The following is a 27,036-nucleotide window of genomic DNA, read 5'->3' on the forward strand; positions in this document are numbered from 1 at the left end:
CTGTAACTTAGTCCTAAAATCATGATTTGTGGATGTCAGTAACTCTGTCAGAGATTAGCGTCTATTACAGGGTTGGGTGGATAGGTTCTGTGGCTTGCAATATGTAGAAAGTTAGATTATATAATCACCACAGTCCCTTATCACCTTAACCATAGATTCTCAGATGGGATCTCTTGGTCCTCAGCCATTTCAAAGTCAGTTAATCTATAGTTCCTTTGTCTTAGTTAGGCATCTGTGTACAAGGAAGCACACAGTTCCCAAACATAATAAAGACTTAACACCGGAACAGTACTTGGCATGATCTCTCAGCTCAGCATAACAATGCACAGTAGTAGAGCCTTTAGAAGTGAGTCATGATAACTGTGTAAACATGCTAGAAAACTGGATAAGCAAATGTAACTACTGCAAGGGCAGTGCTCTTCCCAGTACAGGCAGTCCCCGACTTACGTGGATCCGACTTATGTCGGATCCCTAGATACGAACGGGGTGAGGCAACTCCCGCACATGCGCAGCAGCATTCCCGGGGCTCGCTCACCTGGGTCCTAGGATCCTCCTCCTCCTCGGGCCGGCTCCAACTGGGGTCCCGCAGAGCTGCCAGGCAGAGGAAAAGTGCCTCCCCACGCCTGCTGCCCCCTCCCCTGAGCAACAGGCTGCCGAACAGACAAAAGCAGCCTCTCTGCCCCTCCTCCCCTCTATACATGCCGGGCTCCCGGAGCGTCCCGGGGCTCGCTCACCTGGGTCCTAGAATCCACCTCCTCCTCCTCTTCGGCCGGCTCCAACTGGCCATCTGCAGCATCTGGCCACAGGGACAGGGATCCCGCAGAGCTGCTGGGCAGAGGAAAAGTGCCTCCCCACGCCCGCTGCCCCCCCCCGCGGCCTCGCATCCTGCACGCCTCCCCCCTCCCCCCCTGCCAGCAACAGGCTGCCCCCTCCCCTGAGCAACAGGCTGCCGAACAGCAGACAAAAGCAGCCTCTCCGCCCCTCCTCCCCCTATACATGCTGGGCTCCCTGGGCAAACAAAGACTCCACCAAAACAAACAAAGTGCTGGCCTCATTGTGTTAGCAAAAAAAGGACCCTCCTCCTAGAACCCTGGGTGGTGTGTGGAAATAAAGCTTTTAGCTCAAAGCATGGTGCAGAGCTGTTTGGTATTTGATGATTACTCCTTTAGTCCTGAGTTTGTCACAGGGACAGAAATAGATGTGAAATCTTCTGAACAGGGGAACAGACAGCAAAACAAACATTAGAGGGGAGTTAACCTTTCCCTATGCTATCCAAAACTAAAAAAAATGTTTGGCTAGAGTTTCCCCTACAATATGTACCAGTTCCGACTTACATACAAATTCAACTTAAGAACAAACCTACAGTCCCTATCTTGTACGTAACCCGGGGACTGCCTGTATACTTTCCTTTGCCAACATTGGAAATTCTAGGAACAAACATTATGAAAAGTTTAACTATTCTAGCGGTTCATCCCTGTAGAAGATGCATTTGTAATCAGCTGTGATTTGCAACCTTTTTTTCGTTTTCAGACCCCTAACATTTCAAATGCAGGTGCAAAACTCTTTAGAAATCTGTCTTCAAACCTCCAGGGTCCACAGGTTGAAAACCACTTGTCATGAGTAACTGGTCTCCTGAATATGAAAATATAGAAATCAATTCCTACTCCAAGGGGGACTACAGTTGAAAATGAGAATCAAGAAAACAAAGTTTAGCAGTTGCTATGTAAAGTGAATAGTAATTTGACTAATATCAGTGTATAACTTCTGTTTATCTAGGTGATTCTGATATTGAAGTTGTGTCCAATTACATCTCTAGAATGGGTCGTGTTTTTCCAGCAATTGAAGGTAGAGTGAAGTTCTCTGCAGGAAATTTCATCCAAGGAAGTCTTACTCTGACTGCTGGATTATTCACTGTACCACTCCTGCATTTCATTTTTTAACTCTTATTTGCAGCAAACATTAAAGCAGACCCTAGTTCACAGCATCCATTCAGTAATTACAGTGGAGAGCCAGCTCTGCTACAGTGAAGATTGAGACCAGCTCTTGCTTTAAAACTTGGCTCTTTTAAATACAGGCAGTCCCCGGGTTACGTACAAGATAGGGACTGTAGGTTTGTTCTTAAGTTGAATCTGTATGTAAGTCGGAACTGGTGTCCAGATTCAGCCGCTGCTGAAACTGACCGCCAGTTCTGACTTACATACAGATTCAACTTAAGAACCCCAAGCGTCCCCAAGTCAGCTGCTGCTGAAACTGATCAGCAGCTGAATCCAGGAAGCCTGGGGCAGAGCAACTCTGCCTCGGGCTTCCTGTAGTTAGCGCTGGTCAGTTTCAGCACGGCTGACTTGGGGACGCCTGGGGCAGAGCAGCTGGGGTGCTGCTGGGTTGCTCTAGTAGCACCACTCCTCGGCGCTACTGGACCAGCCCAGCAGCACCCCAGCAGCTCTGCCCCAGGGTCCACAACAAAAGCCTGGTCTGCTGGGGGGGGGGGGGGGGGGGGGGGGAGGCACACTAGCTGTGCCCCCCCCCCCCCAGCAGACCAGGGACACGGGGAGCAAAGCCACAGCGGCTCTGGCAAAGCCTCAGAGGCGCGGGACCCTGCCGTGGCTGCAGCTTCGCTCCCGGTGTCCCTGGTCTGCGCTTCTAAGGCTTTGCTATGGGTTGGAGTAGCCACTGAAATGAGTGAAGCAGTTAACACCTATCAGAGCTGTTGCTTCAGGCTAAATTCATCTTTGTGGGCTGTTCTGGGACAGCTGAGACCATCAGTGTGGGAAATACATAGGTTACCTCTCATAGCACCTTCTATGCTCCTGGTTTAGTTTCTCCTGGATATCTGGCTACAGCAAAGCTGGTGCTGATGATTAATTGTTTACAGTATCACAACAGCACACCAGCTCTGTTATAGTTGACATTTAAACAGAACAGTCATTTTAAAGACAATTTTAAATGCTCCAAACTTGCTATGCCTCCTTGGAGGGGGCAGTGATAGGCAGTCCCCTTAAAGGACAGCTTTCCTTAAAGTAGGCAGAAGACAGCACATTTTTTGAGTGCGCGCACACACCTAGCTTTTGAAGTCTAATGGCTTAATGGTAGGGGAAAGTGAGACCAAACTGACTGAAGGGGAAAGTAAGGGAGGCAGGAAAGAGAGACACCAGTCTGCTCATATTCAAAGTTACTGTAATCATCATGTCATAAAACCAACAGAAAAGCTGTGCATAGCTCAAACGCTTGCCTCTCTCACCAACAGAAGTTGGTCCAATAAAGGATATTGCCTCACCAACCTTCTCTCTAATATCCTTGAACCAACACATTCATAGGACACAGACAATGCCTGAGATTTCTCTCATCAGTTCTGTTAGCAACTAAATATACCAAAGATTTTGATGTCTTCCCATGTCATGATAAAGTGCACAGGGGAAAATGTAAAAAATCACAGCACAGAGTAACTGTGTGGCTTAATGGAGAGACACTCAGCTGAGAGGGAAAAAAAATCTCATCTCTATTCCAAACCATGACAAGGTCAGTTACATTTTCATTAAGCTTTCATATTATGCTCATCTTCCACCTAATTGCTGACAATCCCCATAGCAAGGTGCCTCTTCATCTTGCTACTGCCACAACCTTGGCAAGAGAACACTGAAAGGAAGCACACTAGATCTTGCAAAGTACTCTGGCACCTCCTTCCTTTCATCATACTTGGGGTCAGAGAAAAAAGTTCTCTCTCACAGCCAGAAACACAAATCATGTGTCCCCCCCCTCCCGCCAAAATCTCTTCAAATCACAAACAGCTCTTCCAGTCTGCTCAAACTAATTTCTCCACTATTCAAAATAGCAAATCTTATACAATAAATGCACCTGGGCCACACGCAGGGTCGTTCCCAGTGATTACTGCCAGCACCAGAGGAAAGGGGCAAAGTTAAGACTGCACTGGCAAATACTTGGTTTTCAGAAGCTTGGGTTTTCCGAAATGGAATGTTCCTGAAGGGCATGCTGTGCCCCTGGGCATCCTTAACTCTGCATTAATTCCTCTTTAATATAGCACAATATTTTGTCACTAGTCAGATTAAAAACTGTGAATCATACGATGCAGAATGATGGGGCAGGATGCAGGATTTTGACAAGTAGTAGGCTGCTGAATTTGATACAGCAGGTTTAAGTGCACTTCCTTAATGTTTCTACTCTCGAACTCAAGCATTAATGAAAAAATGCCTTTCCATGCTGAAAATTTGTATTATATAGAAATAGTAGATTTACCTAGCATTGCTTGGGTCCTTTAAAAAAAGTTTTGTTTTTCATTTAAAACAGTGGAGATGGGGTTGGGGATGAGGGGTTCAGTATGCAGGCTACCTCAAAGCGAGGACAACCCCAGCCCTCTCACGGCAAATGTTGGGGCCAGGTGAGAAGCACCTCTCTACAACAGCTGCAGCAGGTAGAGCCAGAGGAGGGGGGTGCATGTCTCCCAGTTGGGTGACATGCAGACACACACTCACAAACTCACTCTGAAATTTATAGTAGATAGCTGTCCTTTATTTTACCCCTGACCTCGGCTTGCCCAGTGGGGTTATAGCTGAAACCCTGTGGTCATTCTGCAGTGCAGTTCCCTCCTGCAAGACCCTTTCCTTTCCATTTTATGAAAAACATGCACATTCCATTATCCTGGTAAAACCAAACCAAAGTTATGATACGAGGAAGCAGCATATCAAATTTTGTAGACCTAGCTATTACTGTTTAGGAGGAGTTCTTGAACAAACAGACTCACAGACAGATGGACATTTTTAAAATAAATAGAAATATTTAAAAGTTTATCATCAATGTGAAATATTCTTTGAAACCATGAAATCAAAAAATCTTTTTTCAGCAGTGTAAGGAAATTCCTAGTTTTATGGCTGCATTACTACATCCCAGTGTTCCTTGTAAGCTGTGTGCTTGGACAGCTGGTCAAGAGAAATACAAATGCCACCCAGCTGATTAGCAGAGCACCTATACCTAGGTTTTGTGTTTTCAAATGTCATATCTTAATGCACATAAAAATATTTATTCCGCACAAGGATGGAAAAGACTAGAAGGGAACATTGGTGACAACTGTACCCAGTTTTCAATCATACTTATCTTACCGGAAATAACTGCCCTAAGCTTACCACTATTATTCCATTAGCTCATTTCCCCACAAGCTTTATTTACAGCGTTAGGGTCAGATATTGCAAACCCTAACATCACCTTCATATTATTAAAGAAATGTCATCAAAATGTTTCCATACTGTTTACAGCTGAACATAACTTGTTTGCAATTTGCTTAATGATCCTTGTTTTACAGGAAATAAAAATGAACTGATGGCATTAGAGCAGTGTTTCCTAATTTTATTTGGCCATGGAACGCTTTTCAGAATTTCAAGGCACCCCCTAGGTTTGTCAAAAAAAAAAAAAAAAAAAAAAAAAAGAGGGGAACCCACCAATGCATGAAAATCACATTCCTTCCCCAAGACCCTATCCCTTTGAGGCCCCATCCTCTGTTCCCCTCCTTTCCATCACTTGCTATCCCCAGCCATTATACACTCTCACTGGGTTGAGGCAGGAGGTGCGGGCTCTGGGGTGGGAATAAGAGATTTGGGTGTGGGAAGGGGTGAGAAGTGCAAGCTCAGGGAGGGAATTTGGATGCAGGAGAAGGGGATGCTGGCTTGGGGAGGGGGCTCCAGGCTGGGGAGTGTTGGGCTCAGGTGGAAGATTGGTGGGCCAAGCAAGTCACAGGCTTGTGGAAGTGAGGGTTCAGGAGTTTGGGTTGGATATGGGACTGGCTCAGGGCAAGGAAGCTGCGAGTATGATGGGCTCAGGCCACAGATTTGTGATGTGTGGATGATACAGGAGTGTTGTGGCAGAAGACTGAGGATGTGGGGATGAGAGAGGCTCAGGACAGGGGGTTCCAGGGTATGATAGGCTCAGATTTGGGGTCAGGTGGTGCAGGAGTATTATGATGCAGCAGAGAGATGGGGAGGCCCTGGGGAGAGTCAGTGGGCTCCTTCTGAGAATCTCTCCCTCAGGGCCTACCAGATGCGAACACCAGACCGGTGAGCCTGGCGGATGGCAGTTGTCCAGGGCTGCTCGAATTGCCTCCCCTCACCATCAGCACCTGCCCCCCACCCCAGGAGGAAGGCCTCCCCTTTTCTCTCCACAAGGTTATGGAGAATGCAACACACGGCCACCACCTCGAGGATGTTGCGTTCCCCCATCTCCAGCCATGTCAGCAAGCAACAGAACCTCCCTTTAAGATGTCCGAACACACATTCCACCTGGATGCGAGCCTGGCTAAGATGCACATTAAGTTGCTCCTTGCTCGCATCCAAGTGGCTGGTGTAGGGCTTCATAAGCCACAGCATCGGGGGTAGGCCGCATCGGCCACAGTGCACATTGGCATCTGCATATCCCCAAATGCAAGGTCCTGCTGCAGGAAAAATGTTCCAGCCTGTAGCCTGCGGTAGAGGTAGGAGTTCCTGAAGATGTGGGCATCATGTGCCCGCCCCGACCACCCGACACAAATGTCCGTAAATTATCCCTGGTGGTCAACCAGGGCCTGGAGCACACTGAGAAGTAGTCCTTTCTGTTAATGAATTGGGCTGCTCGAGGGGCACTGCACAGACTGGGATGTGTGTCCCATCAAGAGCTCCTCCACAGTTCGGGAAGCCAAGCCCAGCAATGCTGGCCACGATGGTGTCCAGGTCTCCCAGATGGACAAGCCTGTTCAGAAGCTCTGAATTGATGGCCCTCACCACCTGAAGAAAGAGACAAATAGACAAAAACCAGGAAGTTAGATGGGTTGCCTGAACTCTCAGGAGGAGAATTCCCCACCTCGCCCCCCTCAAACACCTCAGGATTCCCTTCCTCAGGATGCCGCCTCAGAGCAGCGCAGGGTGAGTCGAGGAGCTCACTCCCACTCCATCCCCCTCTCTCCCTTGCCCTTTCCTAACAGTCCCCCTTTTTCAGCCCCCCTACTCAGCAGGGACTGTCCCCCGAGAGTGACTTAGCTCCATCAAGATGTCCCAGATAGTAGATCTCTCCACGCCAAACTGGTGTCCCATCAAAACGGTAGCTGGTGGGTGTCCTGTTGTTGGAGCACAGAGGTGAGACATGCACACAGCTCCTGGAATGAGGCCTTCTGTATCTGGAAGTTGTAGAGCCACTGCTGGTTGTCCCACAGCTCCATGATGAGCTGGTCCCACCAGTTGGAACTGGTGTTGAACCTCCAAAAATGCCTCTCCATGAAAAAGTTTGGAGGCAAGGGCATTGGTCCTGCATCCTGGGCGAAGGGTTCATATCTCAGGTCTGGGTCCAGATTGGGCAGGAGCATCATGACGGTGGCATGTAGATGAAGCAGAATTTGCAGCGTGGCTGTATGGGGCCATCACCTGCTCAAGGGCAGCTCTGGCTCCATGGCAAAAAACCAAATAAGCACCAGAAAAACCAACAGAAAAGCAAATGCTGTGGTGTCCACGTAAGTTGGGCAACCAGAGCAAGCAGTGCAGCAGCTTTTCTGTCCCTCTGAGAGGTAGGCAAGCCAGCAACAGCAGCGAAACGGCTGTCCAAGGGGATCCCTTTAAGTAAGGCTTATGCAGCAGCACCCAGAAGTAAATGCTGCCCCCATGCACTGCCAGAAGTGGTTCCAGGTGCCATTTTTTTCGACAGAGCATCAAGACAGTCTGGACGCACTCTTTCGAAAACGTGGATTTTTTTTTTTTTTTGATCTGCTTAGTGCAGACTAGATGCTTTTTTTGGAAAGAAGCATGTAGTCTAGACGTAGCCGAATAGTAAGAGATTGGTTTAAACTGGGAAACAGTCAAACAAAAATCCTCTTACGCTAGGAGATTAAGATTGTTCCACATTATTAGAAAAGTTATTTCTCAGGAATCTGCAGTGAGTTTTTGGATTTCACATATCCTCTCAATAGCACGTTATACTTTATTCCTTGAACAGTTACTCTCTTTTTATAGAGGCTGTAATTTCCTCTGATAAATAAGAAAATCTCAGAGGAGAAGACTTCCAGCAGAATAAGTGTCTGATTAACAGACTAGTCCCTTTTAAATGGACATAAGAAACAAAAAAGTGCACGATGGGGCACGAAGCAACTGAACTTGTTACATAGCTTCAGCTGTAATTCTGATATATTCTTCCAGTTACCCTGTGAAGTGGATTTGGCCCTTAACATTTAGAGTTAACATTTTAGCCATCTATGTGCAAATGAGAGCAGGGAGTAAATGTGAAGGGGATAACTATGAGAGACAGAGGTGGACCAAGAGTTCTAACACTGTCTGGGTATGTCTACACTACAAAGTTAATTCGAACTAACAGACGTTAGTTCGAATTAACTTTGATAGGCGCTACACATGCAAACTGTTAGTTCGAACTTAATTCGAACTAGCGGTGCGCTTAATTCGAACTAGGTAAACCTCATTCTACGAGGACTAAGCCTAGTTCGAATTAACTAGTTCGAATTAAGGGCTGTGTAGCCACTTAATTCGAACTAGTGGGAGGCTAGCCCTCCCCAGCTTTCCCTGGTGGCCACTCTGGGCACCACCAGGGAAACTCTACTGCCCCCCTCCCGGCCCCGGAGCCCTTAAAGGGGCACAGGCTGGCTACGGTGCCCGTGCCAGGTGCAAGCCTGCCAGCACCCAGCCAGCAGACCCTGTACCTGGCACGGCTAGAATCAACCACCCGCTGCCACCCAGCCCTCCGCCTCTTCCCGGGACCAGGCTGGTGGCTCCCAGGAGCCTGCCCGGGGCCGCAAGAGGTGGGCGCTCGCCTGGTCTAGTGCGGACATCGTGGACCTCATCCACGACCTCCGCACTAGGCACAGGAAAGTGGCCGTCTAGGGCAGGAGAGCTGCCAGCCTGGCCACCCAGGAGCAGGTTGGCATGAAAATCAAGGTGGTCCACTGAGACCCCCGACCCTGAGCCCTGAGCTTAGAATGGCCGTACTGGGTCAGACCAAAGGTCCATCTAGCCCAGTAGCCTGTCTGCCGAGAGCGGCCACCCCTAGGGACCTTGGAGGGGATGGACCGAAGACAATGACCAAGCCATTTGTCTCGTGCCATCCATCTCCAGCCTTCCACAAACAGAGGCCAGGGACACCATTCCTACCCCCTGGCTAATAGCACTCCATTTACCCAACCTCCTATCTTTATCTCACTTCTCGTTAAATTCTGTTCTAGTTCTAGCCTTCACAACCTCCTGCAGCAAGGAGTTCTACAGGTTGACTATTTGCTTTGAGAACAACAACTTTCTGTTGTTAGTTTGAAGCCTGCTACCCATTCATTTCATTTGGTGTCCTTTAGTCCTTATATTATGGGAACTAATGAAGAACTTTTCTTTATGCACCCTCTCCACACCACTCATGCTTTTATAGACCTCTATCATATACCTCCTCAGTCTCCTCTTTTCTAAGCTGAGAAGTCCCAGTCTCTTTAGCCTCTCTTCAAATGGGACCTGTTCCAAACCCCTGATCATTTTAGTTGCTCTCCCCTCTCCCACCCTCTCTCTTCCCCTCTTCCCCCTCCTTTTCCCAGTCTCCCCCAGTTTTGTTCAATAAAGAGAGTTTCTATTTTTGAACACACGTGTCCTTTATTTTGTACATCAGGAAGGGGGGCTAGGGAGGGGTAAGTGGAAGGAGGTGAGGGAGGAATGGGGTACGAGCCCCCGATGGGGAGGACTGGGGTGGCTCTGTGGGCTTCTCGGGGTGGAAGCTCTCCTGAAGTCCCTTGATTGACCCCCTCTCCGGATGGCAGCCTGCGGCAAGTGCAGCCGGGCTGATGGCCGAGTGCTGTGATGTGCCGAGTGTGGGCACTCAGGGCACTCCAAGCCAGGACTGCTTTGCAAGCGGGGAACCCCTGAGAACTGTCTGTCCGGGGTGGGAGTCGGGTCCCTTTAAGCACAGCCCTCGGCTAGCCTGAGGCAGCAGCTCCACGCTCTAAGTCCTAATCTGATGCCCCGCCGGCACTGCTTCCGGCCATCCTTAACCTCGGTTCAGGGTCCACTCAGTGTGGACATGCTAGTTCGAATTAGCAAAACGCTAATTCGAACTAGTTTTTAAGTCTAGATGCGCTAATTCGAATTAGCTTAGTTCGAATTAACTAATTCGAACTATGTTAGTTCAAATTAGTGCTGTAGTGTAGACATACCCTTATAGATTTGTGTACTTATGTTTGCTGTACACTTCTTATTAGCATACAACGCTATCTTATTTGGTGTTACCATTTTCATAAAAAGTGCTTCCCAGGAGTATCAGGGAAAAGGTAGAGCATGGAAATATAATATATCTACATTAAGTAAATCTACTTTCAAAAAGACTTGTCAATGGGTTTTCTAATATCACTCAGGCAGAAACTGTGGCTATTTGGGGGGGAGGAGGGAGGAAAGCTTAAAACGTGTGTGTTGTGTGTCTCTCTCTCTCTCAAAACGTGGGAAGTTACTTTAAACATATTCCATTAAAAATAGATTGGGGCTCCCACTCCAGTTTTTTGATCCTTCAAGAAAGATAAAACTTTCTATCCGTGATACTTCTAATGTAAAAATAGCAAAGACCACAACCTTGTAGCCACCTAATTATTTCTGAAGTGCTTCATGTTGCACGGTCAGTTGCTAAATTAACTATACACTTTAATGATCATTAGCTCCCGGTCGTCTACAAAATGTAAGTACTTTTTTTTGCTAACAAAGGATGAAGGGCGAAAATCTTAATAAGCTTTGAGATAATGATTTACTTGCAACCGATTCAATTTCTTCACTTGCTATGAGAAAAAGACATGGAGATTTATTAATTTTTAGGAACTTTTTTGCAACATTCTGCAACCTTATGCTATTAAAACAAATTTTTTATAGAGCGGCCACCTCTTTAAAAAATCTTCCTAATTCCACGATTCTTAAACTTTTTTTCAGGAAGATGACCCGTTTGTTTTTAGCAGTACAACATTTGGATTTGGTCCTCCGCAGCAGTGTGTCTCAACCCCTTTTTTTTTTTTTTTTTTTAAGTACCCTTTTTTTGGGGGGAGGGAGGAAGTACCCCCAGTACCTACAGTTTTCAGACATGCAATTTTTTTTCTACCATTGCAACATATTTGTTTAAACAACTTAATCATAACCGGGTGGGCGATGAAATTTTTGGTGTAAAAAGTGCAAAAATAATAAAGCGCTGTAAAACTTAAAACAAACATTCAGTTTTCTCCAAATTTCAGTTGTGTTCACATACACCTCCCTCAGCCCCAACTTCTCTCGAGTACCCCCTTAAGGGTTCTCATACCCTGGTTGAGAAACACTGCTACGCCGGTCTGATTTTCAATATATGACAAAACACTGACAATTTTTTTGAAAAAATTAGTATTTTGTCTATTAGTAATGATTACAGTTTTGAGAAGAATAACAAGTTCAAATATCAGACAAAGTTCTTAGTTGCATTCAATATTAAATTTGAATTAATCTTTATTAGGCAAACATCTTTAGAAGTTAAATTTCACTGTTATTTACAAGAAAATGTACAATTCAAGACTAAAAATGTCACACCTCTATTAAAACTAGGGCACCTCACATATTTCCATTTGGTGTTCATCCAAGCTCCTGCTTTTACATCCAAGATGACACAGATGTAGCTTCTTTCTGAACCTATTAAAATAGAAATTGAAAAACAAATTGCTCTATAATTTAATGAAGTATGGAAATGTATATTTATGTAAAGAAAAGCACAAAGAACAACAAATTTTAAACACCCATACTAGAAACCATCATCATAAATATGGAGGCCTAGAAATTAAAGGATAATGTTCCCAATGTTTTTTTTTCCTACTGTGTCTCAAAATCAGGAAATGTTTTTCCTTTCTCTGTAGTTCCTGTTGTTCCCAACCCTTAAATCAACTTTTCTGAGCACCATCCTTCATTTTGAAATGAAATCTTTAGCCTTTTCCTCTCATTTTTCTTCTTCCCCTGCTATGATTTATTTTTCCCTCTATCATCCCATATCCCCCCTGCCCTCCTGCAGGGTTTCCAGAAGATTAGATATACATTGTGCTGGAGACTGAATTTATATAATGACATTTTACTGCTCTTCTAAAATCTATTTATTAATGTTTCATTTGGATGTTAAATCCAGTACATGTGAAATGATTACATGTATACTCGGAATGACAAGTCTAATCAAATAAGAACCCAAGATGTCAGACATCAAGATTAACGGCTGAAAAGAAACAGAAGAGCTGGAAATATACAGACCTATAAACCTGAAGCCTGGGATTATTTCAAAGCACCATTCAGAATTGGTTTATTTACCAAATAGGTAAACAAGCTATGGTATTACAGCACAATACCTCATTTTCAACTAGGTTCAAAGGGGTAGGGGTAATAAAAGCCCCAAGGAGGCATAAAAAAGGCAACCGAAAAAAGAGGCAAAATTACAAAAAGATCATAAGAACAAAAGGAGGAAAAAGAGGATCTTAATACATAAATAAGCAAATGCAAGAGTATGGGGAACAAATGGAAAGAACAAACTAGACTATGAGTTATACAAGATAGATTATGAATTAATTGTCATCATTGAGACTTGATTGGATTAATAGTATAGAAGAGCGTAGCCTGATTAGGATGAACATGCAGAGAAAAGAAAATGAGAAAACATTGCATTAAACATCAAAGAATATATACACTTGTCCTGAAGTCTAGAAGGTCAGATGCCGACCAGTCAAAAGTTTCTGGGTGAAGATAAATGGAGGTGGAGAGAACATGAACAACATCATGGTAGAGGTCTTAGATGGATGAGGCATTTTTTGCAACAAACAGCAGGAATATCTAGAATACAAGAACCTGGTAATAACGGGGGAACTTTAACTACCCAAACATCTGTTAGAAAAGTAATAGGGCAAAACGAAAGTGTCCAGTAAGTTCTTGGGATGTATTCAGGACAACCTGTTTCAGAAAGTGGAGGAAGTAACCAAGAGGATAGACAGAAATTGGCTGTGAATCTGGAGGTAGAAAAATAATCTGAAAGTGATCAAATGACAGATACCTTTCATTCCTTAGAATGACGACAGGAAAGCAGCAAGTCAAGAAGAATGGACTTCAAAAAACAAACAAACTCAGACTTGGAAAATTGCCAGGTATGCTCACATGGAAAAAAAAATATGGGAAAAAGATGTCCAGGAAAACTGACAGTTTCTCTCTGACAATATATCAGGCAGAATAGTTCAATGAAGTAAGAAGTCAATATGGAACTCTCAGGAGCTTTTAATGATCTGATAATACAAAGCGAATTCTATAAAAAGTGGGGACACAGACAAATAACTAAGGAAAAGTACCAAATACCATAAGAATGTAGGGGCAAAATAAAAAACTAAGGCATAAAATGAATTACACCTAGCAAGGGTCATAAAAGGTATTAGTAAACAAAGGAAATGTGGGCTAAATAAAATTACCAGAACTTGTTGAAAACTCATATTCAAAGAGTAGTTATCCATGATTTTTTGTCAAACTGGGAGGGCATATCTCCTAGAATCCCACAGGGGTCTATGAAGTTTACTGTCAAATCATCCAAAACTAATGAGGGATTTTCAAAATCCAAGATCTTGAATGGTCTGGCAGACCTCTGGGGGAAGTTCAGAGGACCAAAATCAAACACATCTCAGTAATAGCTGATGCCTTAGTTTAAGCAGTCAAGTAGCAAAATCACTTTTGCTTGAGTTAAAGGAATTGTGATGATGGCTTTAAGAGTGCACAATCTTGTGATCCCAGCCAGTTTCTAGCCCAGATTTTAAATTAATTCCCCGTTAGATTTGCTTTAATTTGGAGAAGAGTCTTAAGTTTACTAATGTATACACACAAAAACAGAAGGCTTGAAGCTCTTCCTGAAGATGATCATCATAGCTTATTGCTTTAAAATGACAACCAAGACATAGCATTATCACTTGTATCAAATACTTCCTTGTGCGGTGGAAAACACCAAGAGTACACTGCATCAGACTGTGTTCAAGTGTTTGTCTTGGCCACTGGTTCTCAATGTATTTATTACTATGTGCTGCATATGAAGCCCACAACTTGCATTGTGGGTCTCCAGTTGAAAACCAAAGCATCCCTCCCCCCAAAAAACCCATAGTCCCTTCTGTGTGTGATGATCCCACCAGAGACTCCTCCACAGAGGGGGGCCAGGAGTGGAGTCCTGGGTGTGGGGCCAAGCAGCCGGGACCCAGACCCTGGAACCTACTGGGCAGCCAAGACAGTGCCACTGTGCAGGGCTGCCAAGACCCCCAACAGAGGGCCAGGAGCACTTGTCCCCACTAAAACATGGGGGCGCTGTAATATTCCTGCAAATCTCTAGTTCCTACACATATGTTGCCCATCCCCACAAATCACACCAGAGACCCACTCTCCTGCACCCTGCACCTCTGCAGCAATCGCTGCCCAAAGTGTAGTCAAAATGTAATAAAAGTATGATGTATAAATGATCTGATGTATAATGACATGCTTATATGTTCTGTATGCCTCATCATTAGACTACTATAAGGTCTTGTTTCCTGTTAGCAAAGAAGGTGGTGAGGAAGAAGTGGAAACCTTGAAGATAATTAGGAAACTTCCATCGTGTCTTAGTCTGAATTAAATTAGCAGAATTGACAAAACCTGGAGACAGGCAGACACCCCCAAGAGTAAGACACAAGCAAGAGACAATGATGGGAAACCTGACAATAGCCATCAATGGATAACTGTGGAAAACTCTGAAATTAGCACCTTTTAAGGATGAATGATTGCAGCATGACACTGCAATACCCATAGACTCAAATGGGAATGCACATATGTAAAACGGGAAGCTCTTGCCACTAAGACTCTGGGTTTGGTCCTGCAAGCCAAGCCTCAGAGAAGCCCCGAATAACGATCAAAAGACCCAGACTCCTCACTCCTGGCCAGCAAGATTGATTTGAGCCACAACAGACTAGTAACTATACACCATCTGCAGGGGTGTGTGTGTGTGTCTTTATGAAGCATAGCTTTATTACTGTATTCTTAATAAACACAGAGCCTTGCCTTTTCCCCTAAAAAGATCCCATTTGCTTCTTATAAACATAACACCTACTGCAGGGAGTGATGAAACAAGGCTGCTGCATGCTGTCTCCTTCTCAGCAAGGCCTGCCCCCCTGCCAGACCAGAGCAGCAAATTTGGAGGTTTTTTAGCAGACAGGCTGCAGATGTGTGCTAATTGGGCTGTATGTGGCCTGTGAGTTGAGAACCACTGATCTAGTTTCCCCACATTTATATTTGGGGTCATTTCTCAACTTCCACTTGGTCATAGTATCAACAGGCTGTCACATGATTTAGTACAACCAGTTCAAGGTATCTGGAGGGAGTTGTTCAAAGATTCCCTGGAATTGTTGGCATTTCTCTCCTTTCACAAAGGGTATTCTGAAGGAAGGATTACTTGCCTTTTTACTGAAGGCATCCCACCTTACTGATGGTAGTGTAATCCCCACAAAAAAGTATTGCAACACTGCGGGAATTAGTTTCAAAGTACCCATGATAATTCTATAGGATTGAGTGAGATCACTGTCAATTGTGTGTGCATGTAATGAGCATACTGTTGTACAATACCCACAACTGAATCCCACAAAGAGTGACTAAACTGCCTGGAGTGTTTTGGAGTAAACTCGCCATTTTGTACTGGTGAATTTTTGGAGTACACAGTTCCTGGTTTTTCTCTCTCTTAACAGGTTCTTTGTACTTAAGTGTTTATATTAAAAACTTGAATCATTTTTATGACCTTCATTTGGAAGTCTTCACTTGAGGGATCGGTTAATGCTACTGGTACCTTTAACTACTGCGACACATACAGAAATAATTTAGTGGATTAGAGTGGCAGCTTGATAGTCTTATTAAAGTACACGGGCCAGAAAGCTATTTCCCTTCATTTGCTTCCACTGTACTTGATTTGAAATCACTAGAACATGTAAATAAAAGAGGAATTAAATGAGAGTCCAATGCACAAAGCAGACTCAACTAAGTTAGGTCTCTCTTCAGTGATAGTAAATAATATAAATGGCCTTAGTTTGCTTCAACTTATATTTACTAAGCAAAACTGAAATATTAATTTGGCTTCAACAACAGTGTATTATTTCTGTGTTAAGTCAGGGGTGGGCATTAAGCTGGCAGGCCGTTACCACTTTATTTACCTGTGCTTCCACAGGTATGGACACTCAAAGCTCCTGTTGGCTGTGGATTGCCATTCCTGACCAATGGGAGCTACAGGAAGCGGCATAGAATCATAGAATACTAGGACTGGAAGGGACCTCGAAAGGTCATCAAGTCCAGTCCCCTGCACTCATGGCAGGACCAAATACTGTCTAGACCATCTCTGATAGACATTTATCTACTCTTAAATATCTCCAGAGATGGAGATTCTACAACCTCCCTGGGCATGGACCAGAACACTGCTTCCCACATCTCTGATTGGCTAGGAATGATAGTCCATAGCCAACGGGAGCTTCAAGCCACCATACCTGCAGACGTACAGGTAAACAAAGTGGCAGCAGCCTGCTGGGAGCACCTACATCTGGCCCCTGGGTTGGCACTATGCTCTGGTGTTTACAATCTCGGTTGTTAAGATGCAAGAGCTATATTTTAAATAAATTATTCAAGTCACCTGTCTAACAAAATATTCAGTATGCAATTCTCTTTTGATATATACCATGAATACAAATACATCACGCCCTTCCAGATTATAATGCACTATATAAATAGTGCTTAGCCCTTATACAGCAGTTTTACGTGACTCCTCTCTTCTTTATCAGAACACTGGGAATTACAGAAAAAAATGACTAAAATTAGATACAACAAAATACACACTGGATGGGAAAAATGCTGAACCTCAACCAGAACACAGCAAGCAGGATACACTTCCTAAAGACAGCAAGTGCAGAAATGTGACAATCAATAATGACAAGGCTTACAGGAATACCTTGCAGGCTGCCCTGCACCGTTCCATTGGGAGGTACCTTTACTTCTAACACAATGTACAGGCCTCATGGAATGGACCCAAATAGCTGAAAAAAATTTTATCAGCAAAAAAATCAAAAAGTTTGCCTTTGAAGGCATTTTTCTACCTAACAAAATACCCTCATCAATGGAATTAACCTTTCAATGGGGAATGATAACAGTAACAATTGGGATTTATTGTCTATCTGCTTGTGATTAATAGAGAGGAGTCTAAAGTAACTAACAGAGTGGAGGAGATGTATTTTGCAGCACTTATGTGGGTTTTTCGTCACATACCTTATTGAGTTCTGGGAACAGTTCTTGTAACCCAATATCCAGCAGAACGTAAGTCAACTAAAAACAGAAAAAGTAGTTATTGTAAAAGGGTCAAGGCCAGTTATTATGACAACGCTTTCAGACAACTATACTGCTCTTCCTTTAAAAAAAAAAAAAAAAAAAAAAAAGGATACCATCTCATAGAACTGGAAGGGACCTTGAGTGGTCATCGAGTCCAATACCCTGCCCTCACGACAGGACCAAGTACCAAAGAGAATTTGCATTTATCTCAGGTCACAAAAGACCACTGCAATCCTTTATGACATGCTGTGTTAAGCAATAAGATTTCTCATATAATTGCAGAATGACATGTACCTGCTTGTTAAGCACTGGCTGCTGCATTCCATCAAACAGAAGTCTGATGCCTTCATACTTGGCGTCTTCTCCAATGCATTTGCCTATCAAATCTAGACCAAATACCAACACATACCAGTCACAAAAAGCCATTACAAATTAGTTTGGTACTATAGTAAAGCATGGCTAGATCAAAACTAAGTGCAGCATATCCTCAGCACTTCCAGTGACTCTAATCTTGAATGCTATGAACTTACTTTTCAAATGAATGTTTTTAGTATCAGTTAAGTTAAATATCTTTCTGAATCTTTTGCTTTTATTCTAGTTTAATTAAGAATTAGCTTCAGTGTCTATTAAATGAATTTTAGGAAGTATAAGTGGAAGCCTATTTCTTCAAGTTCTCAAAATGAGAAAAAAATATTCTTTATTAGCCTATCCACTGCAGTGATATATAAATATATCTTTTTTACTTATAGTTTTACTTTCAATATCAAAGAACTAAGTCACTGCCAGTTTTTAGATAGAAAATATATAACCTAAGTTTAGTGCCCTAATGCTTTTTGTAATAAAACAGTGGTTTCTTACCTGTACGTAGAGATTTTTTGAGATGTATGGCTCCATCTGTATTCCACATGTGGGTATACGTGCACTCCATATACCCAAGACCACAGACTTCTAGCAAGTAGCATCTATTGGTCCATGCCTGCACAATTGCTCCCTCTCATGCTCCGTAGTGACGGAGTAAAGAGCGGTATAGATCGATGTGTCTCTAGTTCTCTTACCACAAATCAGATAGGATCCAAAGCAGAAAAGAAGTAGAAAGGAGAGTGGAACACAGATAAAGACCATACTTCTCAAATAACCTTTGGCTACAAGTAACTTTCATTTCTTCAAGCCCTGGTCCCTATGTGTATTCCACACGTCAGTGTTTGGTAAGCAGTATTCAAATAGGATGGGGGGGACAGGAGGAGGATGCAGTTACTATAAATTTCTGTAATAGAGCTGTCCCAACAGCTGCATCTGCAGAATAGATCTGAACTGTGGTATAATGCTTCAGGTAGGAATGAAAGAAATGGTTACTTACATGGAAACATCCAATATTAAGACCTCGCTTAAAAACGCGATTGACATCGCGTGCACCTGCTGAGAGGGCACAACTGAAGATATTTCATATGCTGTCTTGATACAGGATATTTTTCACTTAGAGACTGTATGGAGAAACCACTTGCCCCTTTATATGCATATGACACAAACAGATGAGCCAAAGCACAAAAACAGTTTAGTTCTATTAGACAGAAAGCTGACAGCTAATATCTAGAGATGCTGCTTCTCCAGAAATGAATGCAGCTTAGGAAGAAATACAGGTAAATACTGCCTGATTCAAATGAAACTGAGAGACCACTTTAGACAAACATTTTGGGTGTTGCCATAAAGTTACTTTGTTCTTGAGAATGGCATACAAGGAGTTCTGCCATCAAAGCTTTTGACTTAATCTCTTTGTAAGCATTACCACCATCAGGATTGCAGTTTTCTAACAAGAAAGGGACAAGATGCCAGAGGCTCAAATGTATGTACCATTAAAGTCGCTAAGACTGCAACAAGGTCCCACAAAGAAATTGGCTCTCAGACGTGGAGGATCAAATTGAAGAATCTTGCTACCATAGCACTGGAAAAGTTTGAGGCCTTGTCTACACTAACCTCTACCATTGATCTAAGTTACATGACTTCAGCTACACAAATAGCATAGCTGAAGTCACCGAACTTACTGATATGTCTTGTGTGTGGTTAGGTTGGCAGGAGCTGCTCTCCCGTTAACACCAGCTACTCTTCTCACCGAGAAGTCAGGATACTCAAGGAGCTGATAGAGGAGGTATCTGAGCCTTTAGCTATGATCTTTGAAAAATCATGGCAGACAGGGGAGATTCCAGAAGACTGGAAAAGGGCAAATATTGTGCCCATCTATAAAAAGGGGAATAAGAACAACCCAGGAAATTATAGACCGGTCAGTTTAACGTCTGTCCCAGGGAAGATAATGGAGCAGGTAATTAAGGAAATCATATGCAAACACTTGGAAAGTAATAAAGTGATAGGGAATAGCCAGCATGGGTTTGTGAAGAACAAGTCATGCCAAACTAATCTGATAGCTTTCTTTGATAAGATAACGAGCCTTGTGGATAAGGGAGAAGCGGTGGATGTCATATACCTAGACTTTAGTAAGGCATTTGATACGGTCTCGCATGATATTCTTATTGATAAACTAGGCAAATATAACTTAGATAGAGCCACGATAAGGTGGGTGCATAATTGGCTGGATAACCGTAGTCAGAGAGTTGTTGTTAACGGTTCTAAATCCTGCTGGAAAGGGATAACAAGTGGAGTTCCTCAAGGGTCTGTTTTGGGACCTGTACTGTTCAATATCTTCATCAATGATGTAGATATTGGGATAGAGAGTACGCTTATTAAGTTTGCAGATGATACCAAACTGGGTGGGGTTGCGACTTCTTTGGAGGACAGGGACATAATTCAAAATGACCTTAGCAAGTTAGAGAAATGGTCAGAGGTAAACAGGATGAGGTTTAATAAAGAGAAATGCAAAGTGCTCCAATTAGGAAGGAACAATCAGTTCCATACATACAAGATGGGAAGCGACTGTCTAGGAAGGAGCATGGCAGAAAGGGATCTAGGGGTCATAATGGACCACAAGTTGAATATGAGTCAACAGTGTGATGCTGTTGCAAAAAAAGCAAATATGATTCTAGGTTGTATCAACAGGTGTGTTGTAAGCAAAACTCGTGAAGTCATTCTGCCGCTCTACTCTGCACTAGTTAGGCCTCAGCTGGAGTACTGTGTCCAGTTCTGGGCGCGCCACATTTCAAGAAAGATGTGGAGAAATTGGAAAGGGTACAGAGAAGAGCGACAAGAATGATTAAAGGTCTAGAGAACATGACCTATGAAGCCAGGCTTCATGAACTGGGCTTGTTTAGTTTGGAAAAAAGAAGATTAAGGGGGGACATGATAGCGGTTTTCAAATATCTAAAAGGGTGTCAACAAGGAGGAAGGAGAAAATTTGTTCCCCTTGGTTTCTGAGGACAGGACAAAGAGTAATGGGCTTAAAGTGCAGCAGGGGAGGTTTAGATTGGACATTAGGAAAAAATTCCTAACTGTCAGGGTGGTCAAATATTGGAATAAATTGCCAAGGGAGGTGGTGGAATCTCCCTCTCTGGAGATATTTAAGAACAGGTTAGATAGACATCTGTCAGGGATGGTGTAGGTGGAGCTTGGTCCTGCCTTGAGGGCGGGGGGCTGGACTCGATGACCTCTTGAGGTCCCTTCCAGTCCTATTATTCTATGATTCTATGATTCTATGGTAGAGTATCAGATGAAAGAGCACTCTGAGATCAATTTATTGTGTCTTAGCAGATATAATAAATCAAAAGCCAGTGGATCAATCCCTGCTGCATGAATCCCTGGTGTAGTGGGAACAAGCCCTGACCTTTCCAGGAATGGGATAATGAAATGCTAAAAATCACAGCCCAATGCACCCTCAATGAGCTAAGAACAAGACCTGACAACTGAAGATGCAGTAAATTCTCCTAGATGTTATAAACACAAGTCAGTATTGGCTGAACTTCTCACACCAACAATCATACTGAAAATCACTTCCATTTATCCAGATAGGTCATTAGGATAGAAGACATTCTACTATTGAGTAAAACCCAGTGAATAGCTGCTGAATGTTGCTCTTCCTCCTCATTCAGTCACAGAGCCGCCATACCATGAGATGCAAGGAACTGAGTTTGCAAAAGCAAGGTGTAACCTTATTCCTTGTCAGCTGGTCAGGATGGAGAGGAAGGGATGCCAGAAACTGAACTGACAGTGTGAACCACAGAGCACATGTCTTTAGGGACCACTTACAAGGAAAAATTCCTGCAGAGATGGCGCACAAGATGATTTGCGACCCCAGGCAAGCAGTTGCCTATCAGAGTGATATTCTCCTCATGCAGAACTGTCACAACAAGATTGCCTGTTAGCAGAGCATCTTGAAGCATGCTCCCCCTTATCTGTTCACATAATGCACTGTGGTGGTACTGCTGATAAGTATGCGAACAACTGATCCCCTGATGCAGTCTAGCAAGACATGACAGGAACTATAGATGGCCTGATGTTCTAGCATGTGGATATGCAATGAGGCTGCCTGCTCTGACAGATAGACCCTGAACTTTAGGCAACCCCAGATGTGCTTACCACTCTACCAGGGAGGCATTCGTGGCAACAGACTGAGCTGGCAGCTCTGGGTGAGGGACAGCAGTCAGTCATTCAGATACAGGAAAATATGGATTCCCTTCTTTCTGAGGTACCACAAACATATCCTTGGTAAAAACCTGGGAATGGGTTGAGGAGAGAGGAGTAGGCATAAGAAGCAGCACCATGTACTGAAAATACTACTCTGCCATGACAAACTGAAGGAATTTTCTCTGGCTTGGTAAAATGCCAAATGAAAATATATATCCTGAAGGTCTAGAGCTAGTGTTCGTTGTTAACTGAAAACAAGCAGGATCAGAAGACAGTTCTTAAACCTCAGGATTTTGGGCATAGTACTTCTCCCTAGGATGGGGGAAACTAAGCAATACTAATTAAACTGCAAACACACTCAGAATACAAAAACTATATACAATTATATTTCTAGGTTTTTGAATGACTGTGCAAAAATTGCTTCAGACACAGAGGATTCCAACTCAAGCCATGAACTCGTAAGGAGGAACTGAAGAGGCACCAATCGGCACCAACCCACATATCTTTGGTAGAGAGCACAAGGGGAGCAATTGTTCAGTGCAGACTAACCGATTCTACTTGCTAGAAATCTGTTTCAATTGTATGGAGCTCAGGTATTCCCATGTGCAGAACACAGAGACTAGCACTCAAAGAACAACTTCAAATTACATTTACAATGAATTATTATAGGATGATCCCCCCCCCTCCCCAATTTATATAGGAAAATTATAGCTTAGATAAGTCTTCTTCAGGCTTTTACGGAAGCCCTGCTTTTTACCCAATTTTGAGCTGGACCAAATGATATATGAAGAAGAATAGTGATTTGTTCAAGATCAGTCAGTCACACAACTAGTTCATATCCCATGTTCCTCCTGACCTGCATAGTGTCATTATCTAACCATTACACAATAGTCCTGGGGGCAAGAGTAACCCTCATTAAATCTATGAAATGAAAATCTCATTAAACAGCAGCATTTTAGGCAACTCTTTAAAACATCAGCCACATAACTGCTTTATAGATCAGGAAATTAGCATTAATGATATATTTGAGCTAGATGCCCGATTTAAAGGCTAAAGAGCATATATAAGTCACATGGATGTAGAACCTGGAATATATCTCATCATTTCTTCAAAGGTCTGCTTTGCTCGTTTCTGTTTATCTTGGAGACAGCGAGGTTCACTATTCTCACAAAACACAGCATCTGTAACAACCAAAAGAACAAAACTGGCATCAGGAGTTGGCTTTCAGTAAAGTTGTACATTGTATATGTAACTAAAACCAGATACCAGGCTTTTGAATGATGTCTTCAGAATTAAATTTCTGTTTTCCACGTGATTTTAACTGGAAATAAGTTATAGCCATGCCATTTTATAGCCTGTCGTCTTCTTATTCTGCTCATAACCAGAAATACCTTATCTGTTTGGAATATAGTGTTTTGCCAATTCTTTCCTTGTTTTAAGTTAATTTTTAAAAGTATCACATCTATTCTAGTTAAATTCCGCTGTAGGTTAATTATATGCCGTTTAATTGTAATTCCTCTTGTACTTACAATTATATAAAGATATTCTTCACTTTATATCAAACGGCCACTCAGTATTGATGGGGACTGTTGCAACTGCCATATTTACTACAGAAAGCTAAAAATATTTATGTTCATTTTGGATTTCAGTCACTCAAAGCTTCTTCACTTTGTTTTCATTATTTGCAATCTCTCTTTGGGCGATGTAATTTTCAAAACTGTCCTCCACCCAATTCATTTTCCTAAATATAGCAATTTTGTTCAGTCTGATCAATTTGTCCTGTGGGCTTAATTTTCTTTGCCTCCCCTCCCCTCTTTTTAGAAAAGGGAAACAATTTGAAAACTAGTATTAATCTTCCAAAAAAAAAAAAAAAAAAGAGATGCGATCCAATGCATACTTTAAGAATTTCTTAACGTCACATATCTACTGCATCATTAATTCCATCATGTTGATCTGTCCTTTAACCTTCTTTTCCTTGCTCACTATAAACCTCTATTTAAAAATTCAAGATCAGATTGCAGAATATGACTTTTGGAATTTCTCAACTTTGACTCATTTATTTGATTTCTAAACCCTTTATGTTGCCTAAGTTCTTTTTCACATGTTGTGTTATACAGCTTGCAAAACACTTTGGGTTGCGCCAACAAAAAAAGTGCTAGTAAGTCATTAATATCTTATAAGTAAGTCCCAACGTGGTTTAAAATGTATAAGAAGCACATGATAAAATGAGAAGTATACGCATGGCTTTTCTCTAACCTCTAAGGAGTGTTATCAGTGATACCAAGCGATGCTCCTGAAACAGCTGTTTTAGTTTATAGTCGAGATAGTAGTCTGTGTACATCTCCAATGTGTTTTTGAAGAGAATTCTTCCACCCATCAAGAGGTGATGCAGCCAGTCAGGAACATGGAAAACAACTCTACCTGGAAAAGTCATTACTACACATAGTAAGAAGGTCCCCATCATCATAGTACCTTGCTTTCTTTCTTAAACAAGCGTGCACATTTTGTTTCTGTTTTGTTTTAAATATCAAAGAGCTAACTCTGCAACCTGACTCCATGCCCTCACACTACAGCAGATTCTATAGCTTTAAAATCTGTGTGTGTTACATTTACTACAAAAATCAAGTGTTGGTATTATTTATTTAAATTAGAGTAGCACCTGAAAGACAAATTCTCAGGAAGATGTGGGTGCTGCATTAAGCAGCTTATGTCCAAAATACAAAAACGCAGGGTGGGGGGAATAGGAGGGAAGGAGATACAACATACAAGCAGAGTAATTAGAATGACACTGCTATATTTGTGACACCCTAACAGTAAGAACTTTCAAAACAGGATAGCGTCCCTAACTGTCATCTTGCTTGTTATAAAAATCTATACATTTTAGACAGACTTTTCAAACAGTACATTATCACCCTGAACTTTTTACACCTCTTTTAGACTTCATATCAAATACAAAGAGAAATCACTTCTTACCAACATACATTAAGTAGTCATAGACTCCCTCTACCGTTACAATCTCTATAAAATAGTTCTGATTTTGTCTTCTCTCTATATTCTCAGAGCGGTTTGCATTGTTCTTGAACAGATCATTGAAAAGCTAAAATAGAAACATTACATTTATAAACAAATTCAAGAAAACAAGAATAAAAACAATAAGTTCTGAAAAGTTCAAATGGGTTGAGATTTTCAATGGAAAATTTGATTTTAACAATGAAATTTTTCAGAGATGATGTTTGCTTTCCAAAAAAAATGTCAGTATCTTGTAGAATGCTGTAATGGATATACTGGGCTTTTAAGAGTCAAGAGGGCCAAAAGACTATTCCAGGGAGAGGGACAATGAAATGGCCTGGTAGTAGAGGAGAGGAAGCAGTACTGGGTAATTGGGAGTTGTCCTGGAGTTTCCTCACCATTCACTCTCCTTTATGGGCCTAGAATCATAAGTAGTCTTCCCTGTAAGCTGTATACTTGTGTGGTAGCTCAGGGGAAGTTTAAAAGCCTCCCACCTGATTAGCAGAGTGCCCACACCTAGGTTTTGTTTCTACTACTGGTGCACATTTGCACGTCTCGGTGCACAAAAACATTATTTTTACATGGATGGAAAAAAGTAGAGGGAACACTGATCAGGAGTCCTATTACAAGGGAAAGGCTATGTTCCTGTCACTTCCAGCCAATTAGGTAGAGCTCTTTGGAGGAAGGCAGTATATAAACTGTGTTCTCCTTCAGAACTGAGGCAACACTGGCAATAAAAGAAAGCCAGAGCTAAAAATCTCAACTCTAGGAAGAGCTATCAAAAATGACCCTCTGAGGAGCAGGCTTTAAGCAAAGAAAGAGCTCTGAGAGCCAAAGATAAGCATGAACCTTTGGATTACAGTGATGGAACCTACTGGTGAAAGTATTTGCGGTCATTAAACCAGCCCCAAGTGGAGAGCAGTAGAACTTCCAAGAAAGGCTGTGGGGAGTCTGTAAGGGCCCCAACAAGAGAGAGCAGATAGAGATTGCTTCTGAAAAGAACACTGGGGCCCACAAAGGAAAGTTCAGTAAGCGATGGTCATATTACAAATGCCCCCAAACCAATATATATTGTAGATAAAGCCCAAAATATTTCAATTCAAAACGAGCATTGCAGTGTTTTATGGAAATTGTAGTTTTATTGCTTTATGCTCCCACTCTCCCTTCAGGTCAGGGATCACTGGAAAAACTACACTCTTCTCCTTTATGGCCTATGAGAGCCTCAGACAACTTTAAACAATTGCTTTGTATGTTTTAAAGTAGCCTCTTTGAAATGAAGCTCTAGAACAGAGGTACCCAACCCATTACAGACAAAGAGCCAAAATATGGTGGATACAGTGCAAAAAGGTGAGGGAAAGAAGTTGAGAAAAGCTGAGAAAAAAAAACCCAAAAAACCTGCCCCTTTAAGAGTCGTGTGTGGCCCAAGCAGCATCACTGCCCCAAGCGGCACCCTGACCAACCAAGGAAAAAAGGTCAGAGCAGGGGAACGCAAAACAGCCACGGATGCAGGAGCCGAGCTGTGGGTACGGGAGCCACAATTTTTCATTTCAAGAGCTGCATGCGGCTCGTGAGCCGAAGGTTGGCCACCCCTGCTCTAGAAATAGCAAGGGCCACGTGCATAAGAGCGCCTTAAGACATAGTGCAATTTTACTCTTTGTAAGATTATTTGGTAGAGTGGTAAATATATTTGAAATACTAAAGAACTGACTTATGACTATAAGTTAGATGTCAGCAAGTCACCAGGTCCTGATGAAATGCATCCCAGGATACTCAAGGAGCTGATAGAGGAGGTATCTGAGCCTTTAGCTATGATCTTTGAAAAATCATGGCAGACAGGGGAGATTCCAGAAGACTGGAAAAGGGCAAATATTGTGCCCATCTATAAAAAGGGGAATAAGAACAACCCAGGAAATTATAGACCGGTCAGTTTAACGTCTGTCCCAGGGAAGATAATGGAGCAGGTAATTAAGGAAATCATATGCAAACACTTGGAAAGTAATAAAGTGATAGGGAATAGCCAGCATGGGTTTGTGAAGAACAAGTCATGCCAAACTAATCTGATAGCTTTCTTTGATAAGATAACGAGCCTTGTGGATAAGGGAGAAGCGGTGGATGTCATATACCTAGA

The 27,036-nt window shown here is 42.7% G+C and overlaps 2 protein-coding genes across 5 annotated transcripts in view; one reads left to right on the top strand and one right to left on the bottom strand.

Annotated features, from left to right (window-relative positions):
- NT5E (5'-nucleotidase ecto) overlaps nt 1–4,641 on the top strand; it is a 49,098-nt gene extending 44,457 nt beyond the window's left edge. For both annotated transcript variants that reach the window (XM_075923841.1, XM_075923840.1), the window contains one exon: nt 1,777–4,641. In XM_075923841.1, coding sequence (XP_075779956.1) covers nt 1,777–1,940 — 164 coding nt within the window. In that variant the 3' untranslated portion in view covers nt 1,941–4,641. The remainder of the gene's footprint in view (nt 1–1,776) is intronic.
- A 3,062-nt stretch (nt 4,642–7,703) lies between these two features.
- Nucleotides 7,704–27,036, bottom strand: part of SNX14 (sorting nexin 14) — a 70,026-nt gene continuing 50,693 nt past the window's right edge. For all 3 annotated transcript variants that reach the window (XM_075923838.1, XM_075923837.1, XM_075923839.1), the window contains 6 exons: nt 24,873–24,996; nt 24,156–24,320; nt 22,985–23,080; nt 17,628–17,719; nt 17,274–17,330; nt 7,704–11,636 (listed from right to left, as the gene is read on the bottom strand). In XM_075923838.1, the coding sequence (XP_075779953.1) occupies nt 11,598–11,636; nt 17,274–17,330; nt 17,628–17,719; nt 22,985–23,080; nt 24,156–24,320; nt 24,873–24,996 (573 nt within the window). In that variant the 3' untranslated portion in view covers nt 7,704–11,597. The remainder of the gene's footprint in view (nt 11,637–17,273; nt 17,331–17,627; nt 17,720–22,984; nt 23,081–24,155; nt 24,321–24,872; nt 24,997–27,036) is intronic.

This window comes from Pelodiscus sinensis, chromosome 3, assembly GCF_049634645.1.
Source record: "Pelodiscus sinensis isolate JC-2024 chromosome 3, ASM4963464v1, whole genome shotgun sequence".
NCBI classification, from domain to species: Eukaryota; Metazoa; Chordata; order Testudines; family Trionychidae; genus Pelodiscus; species Pelodiscus sinensis.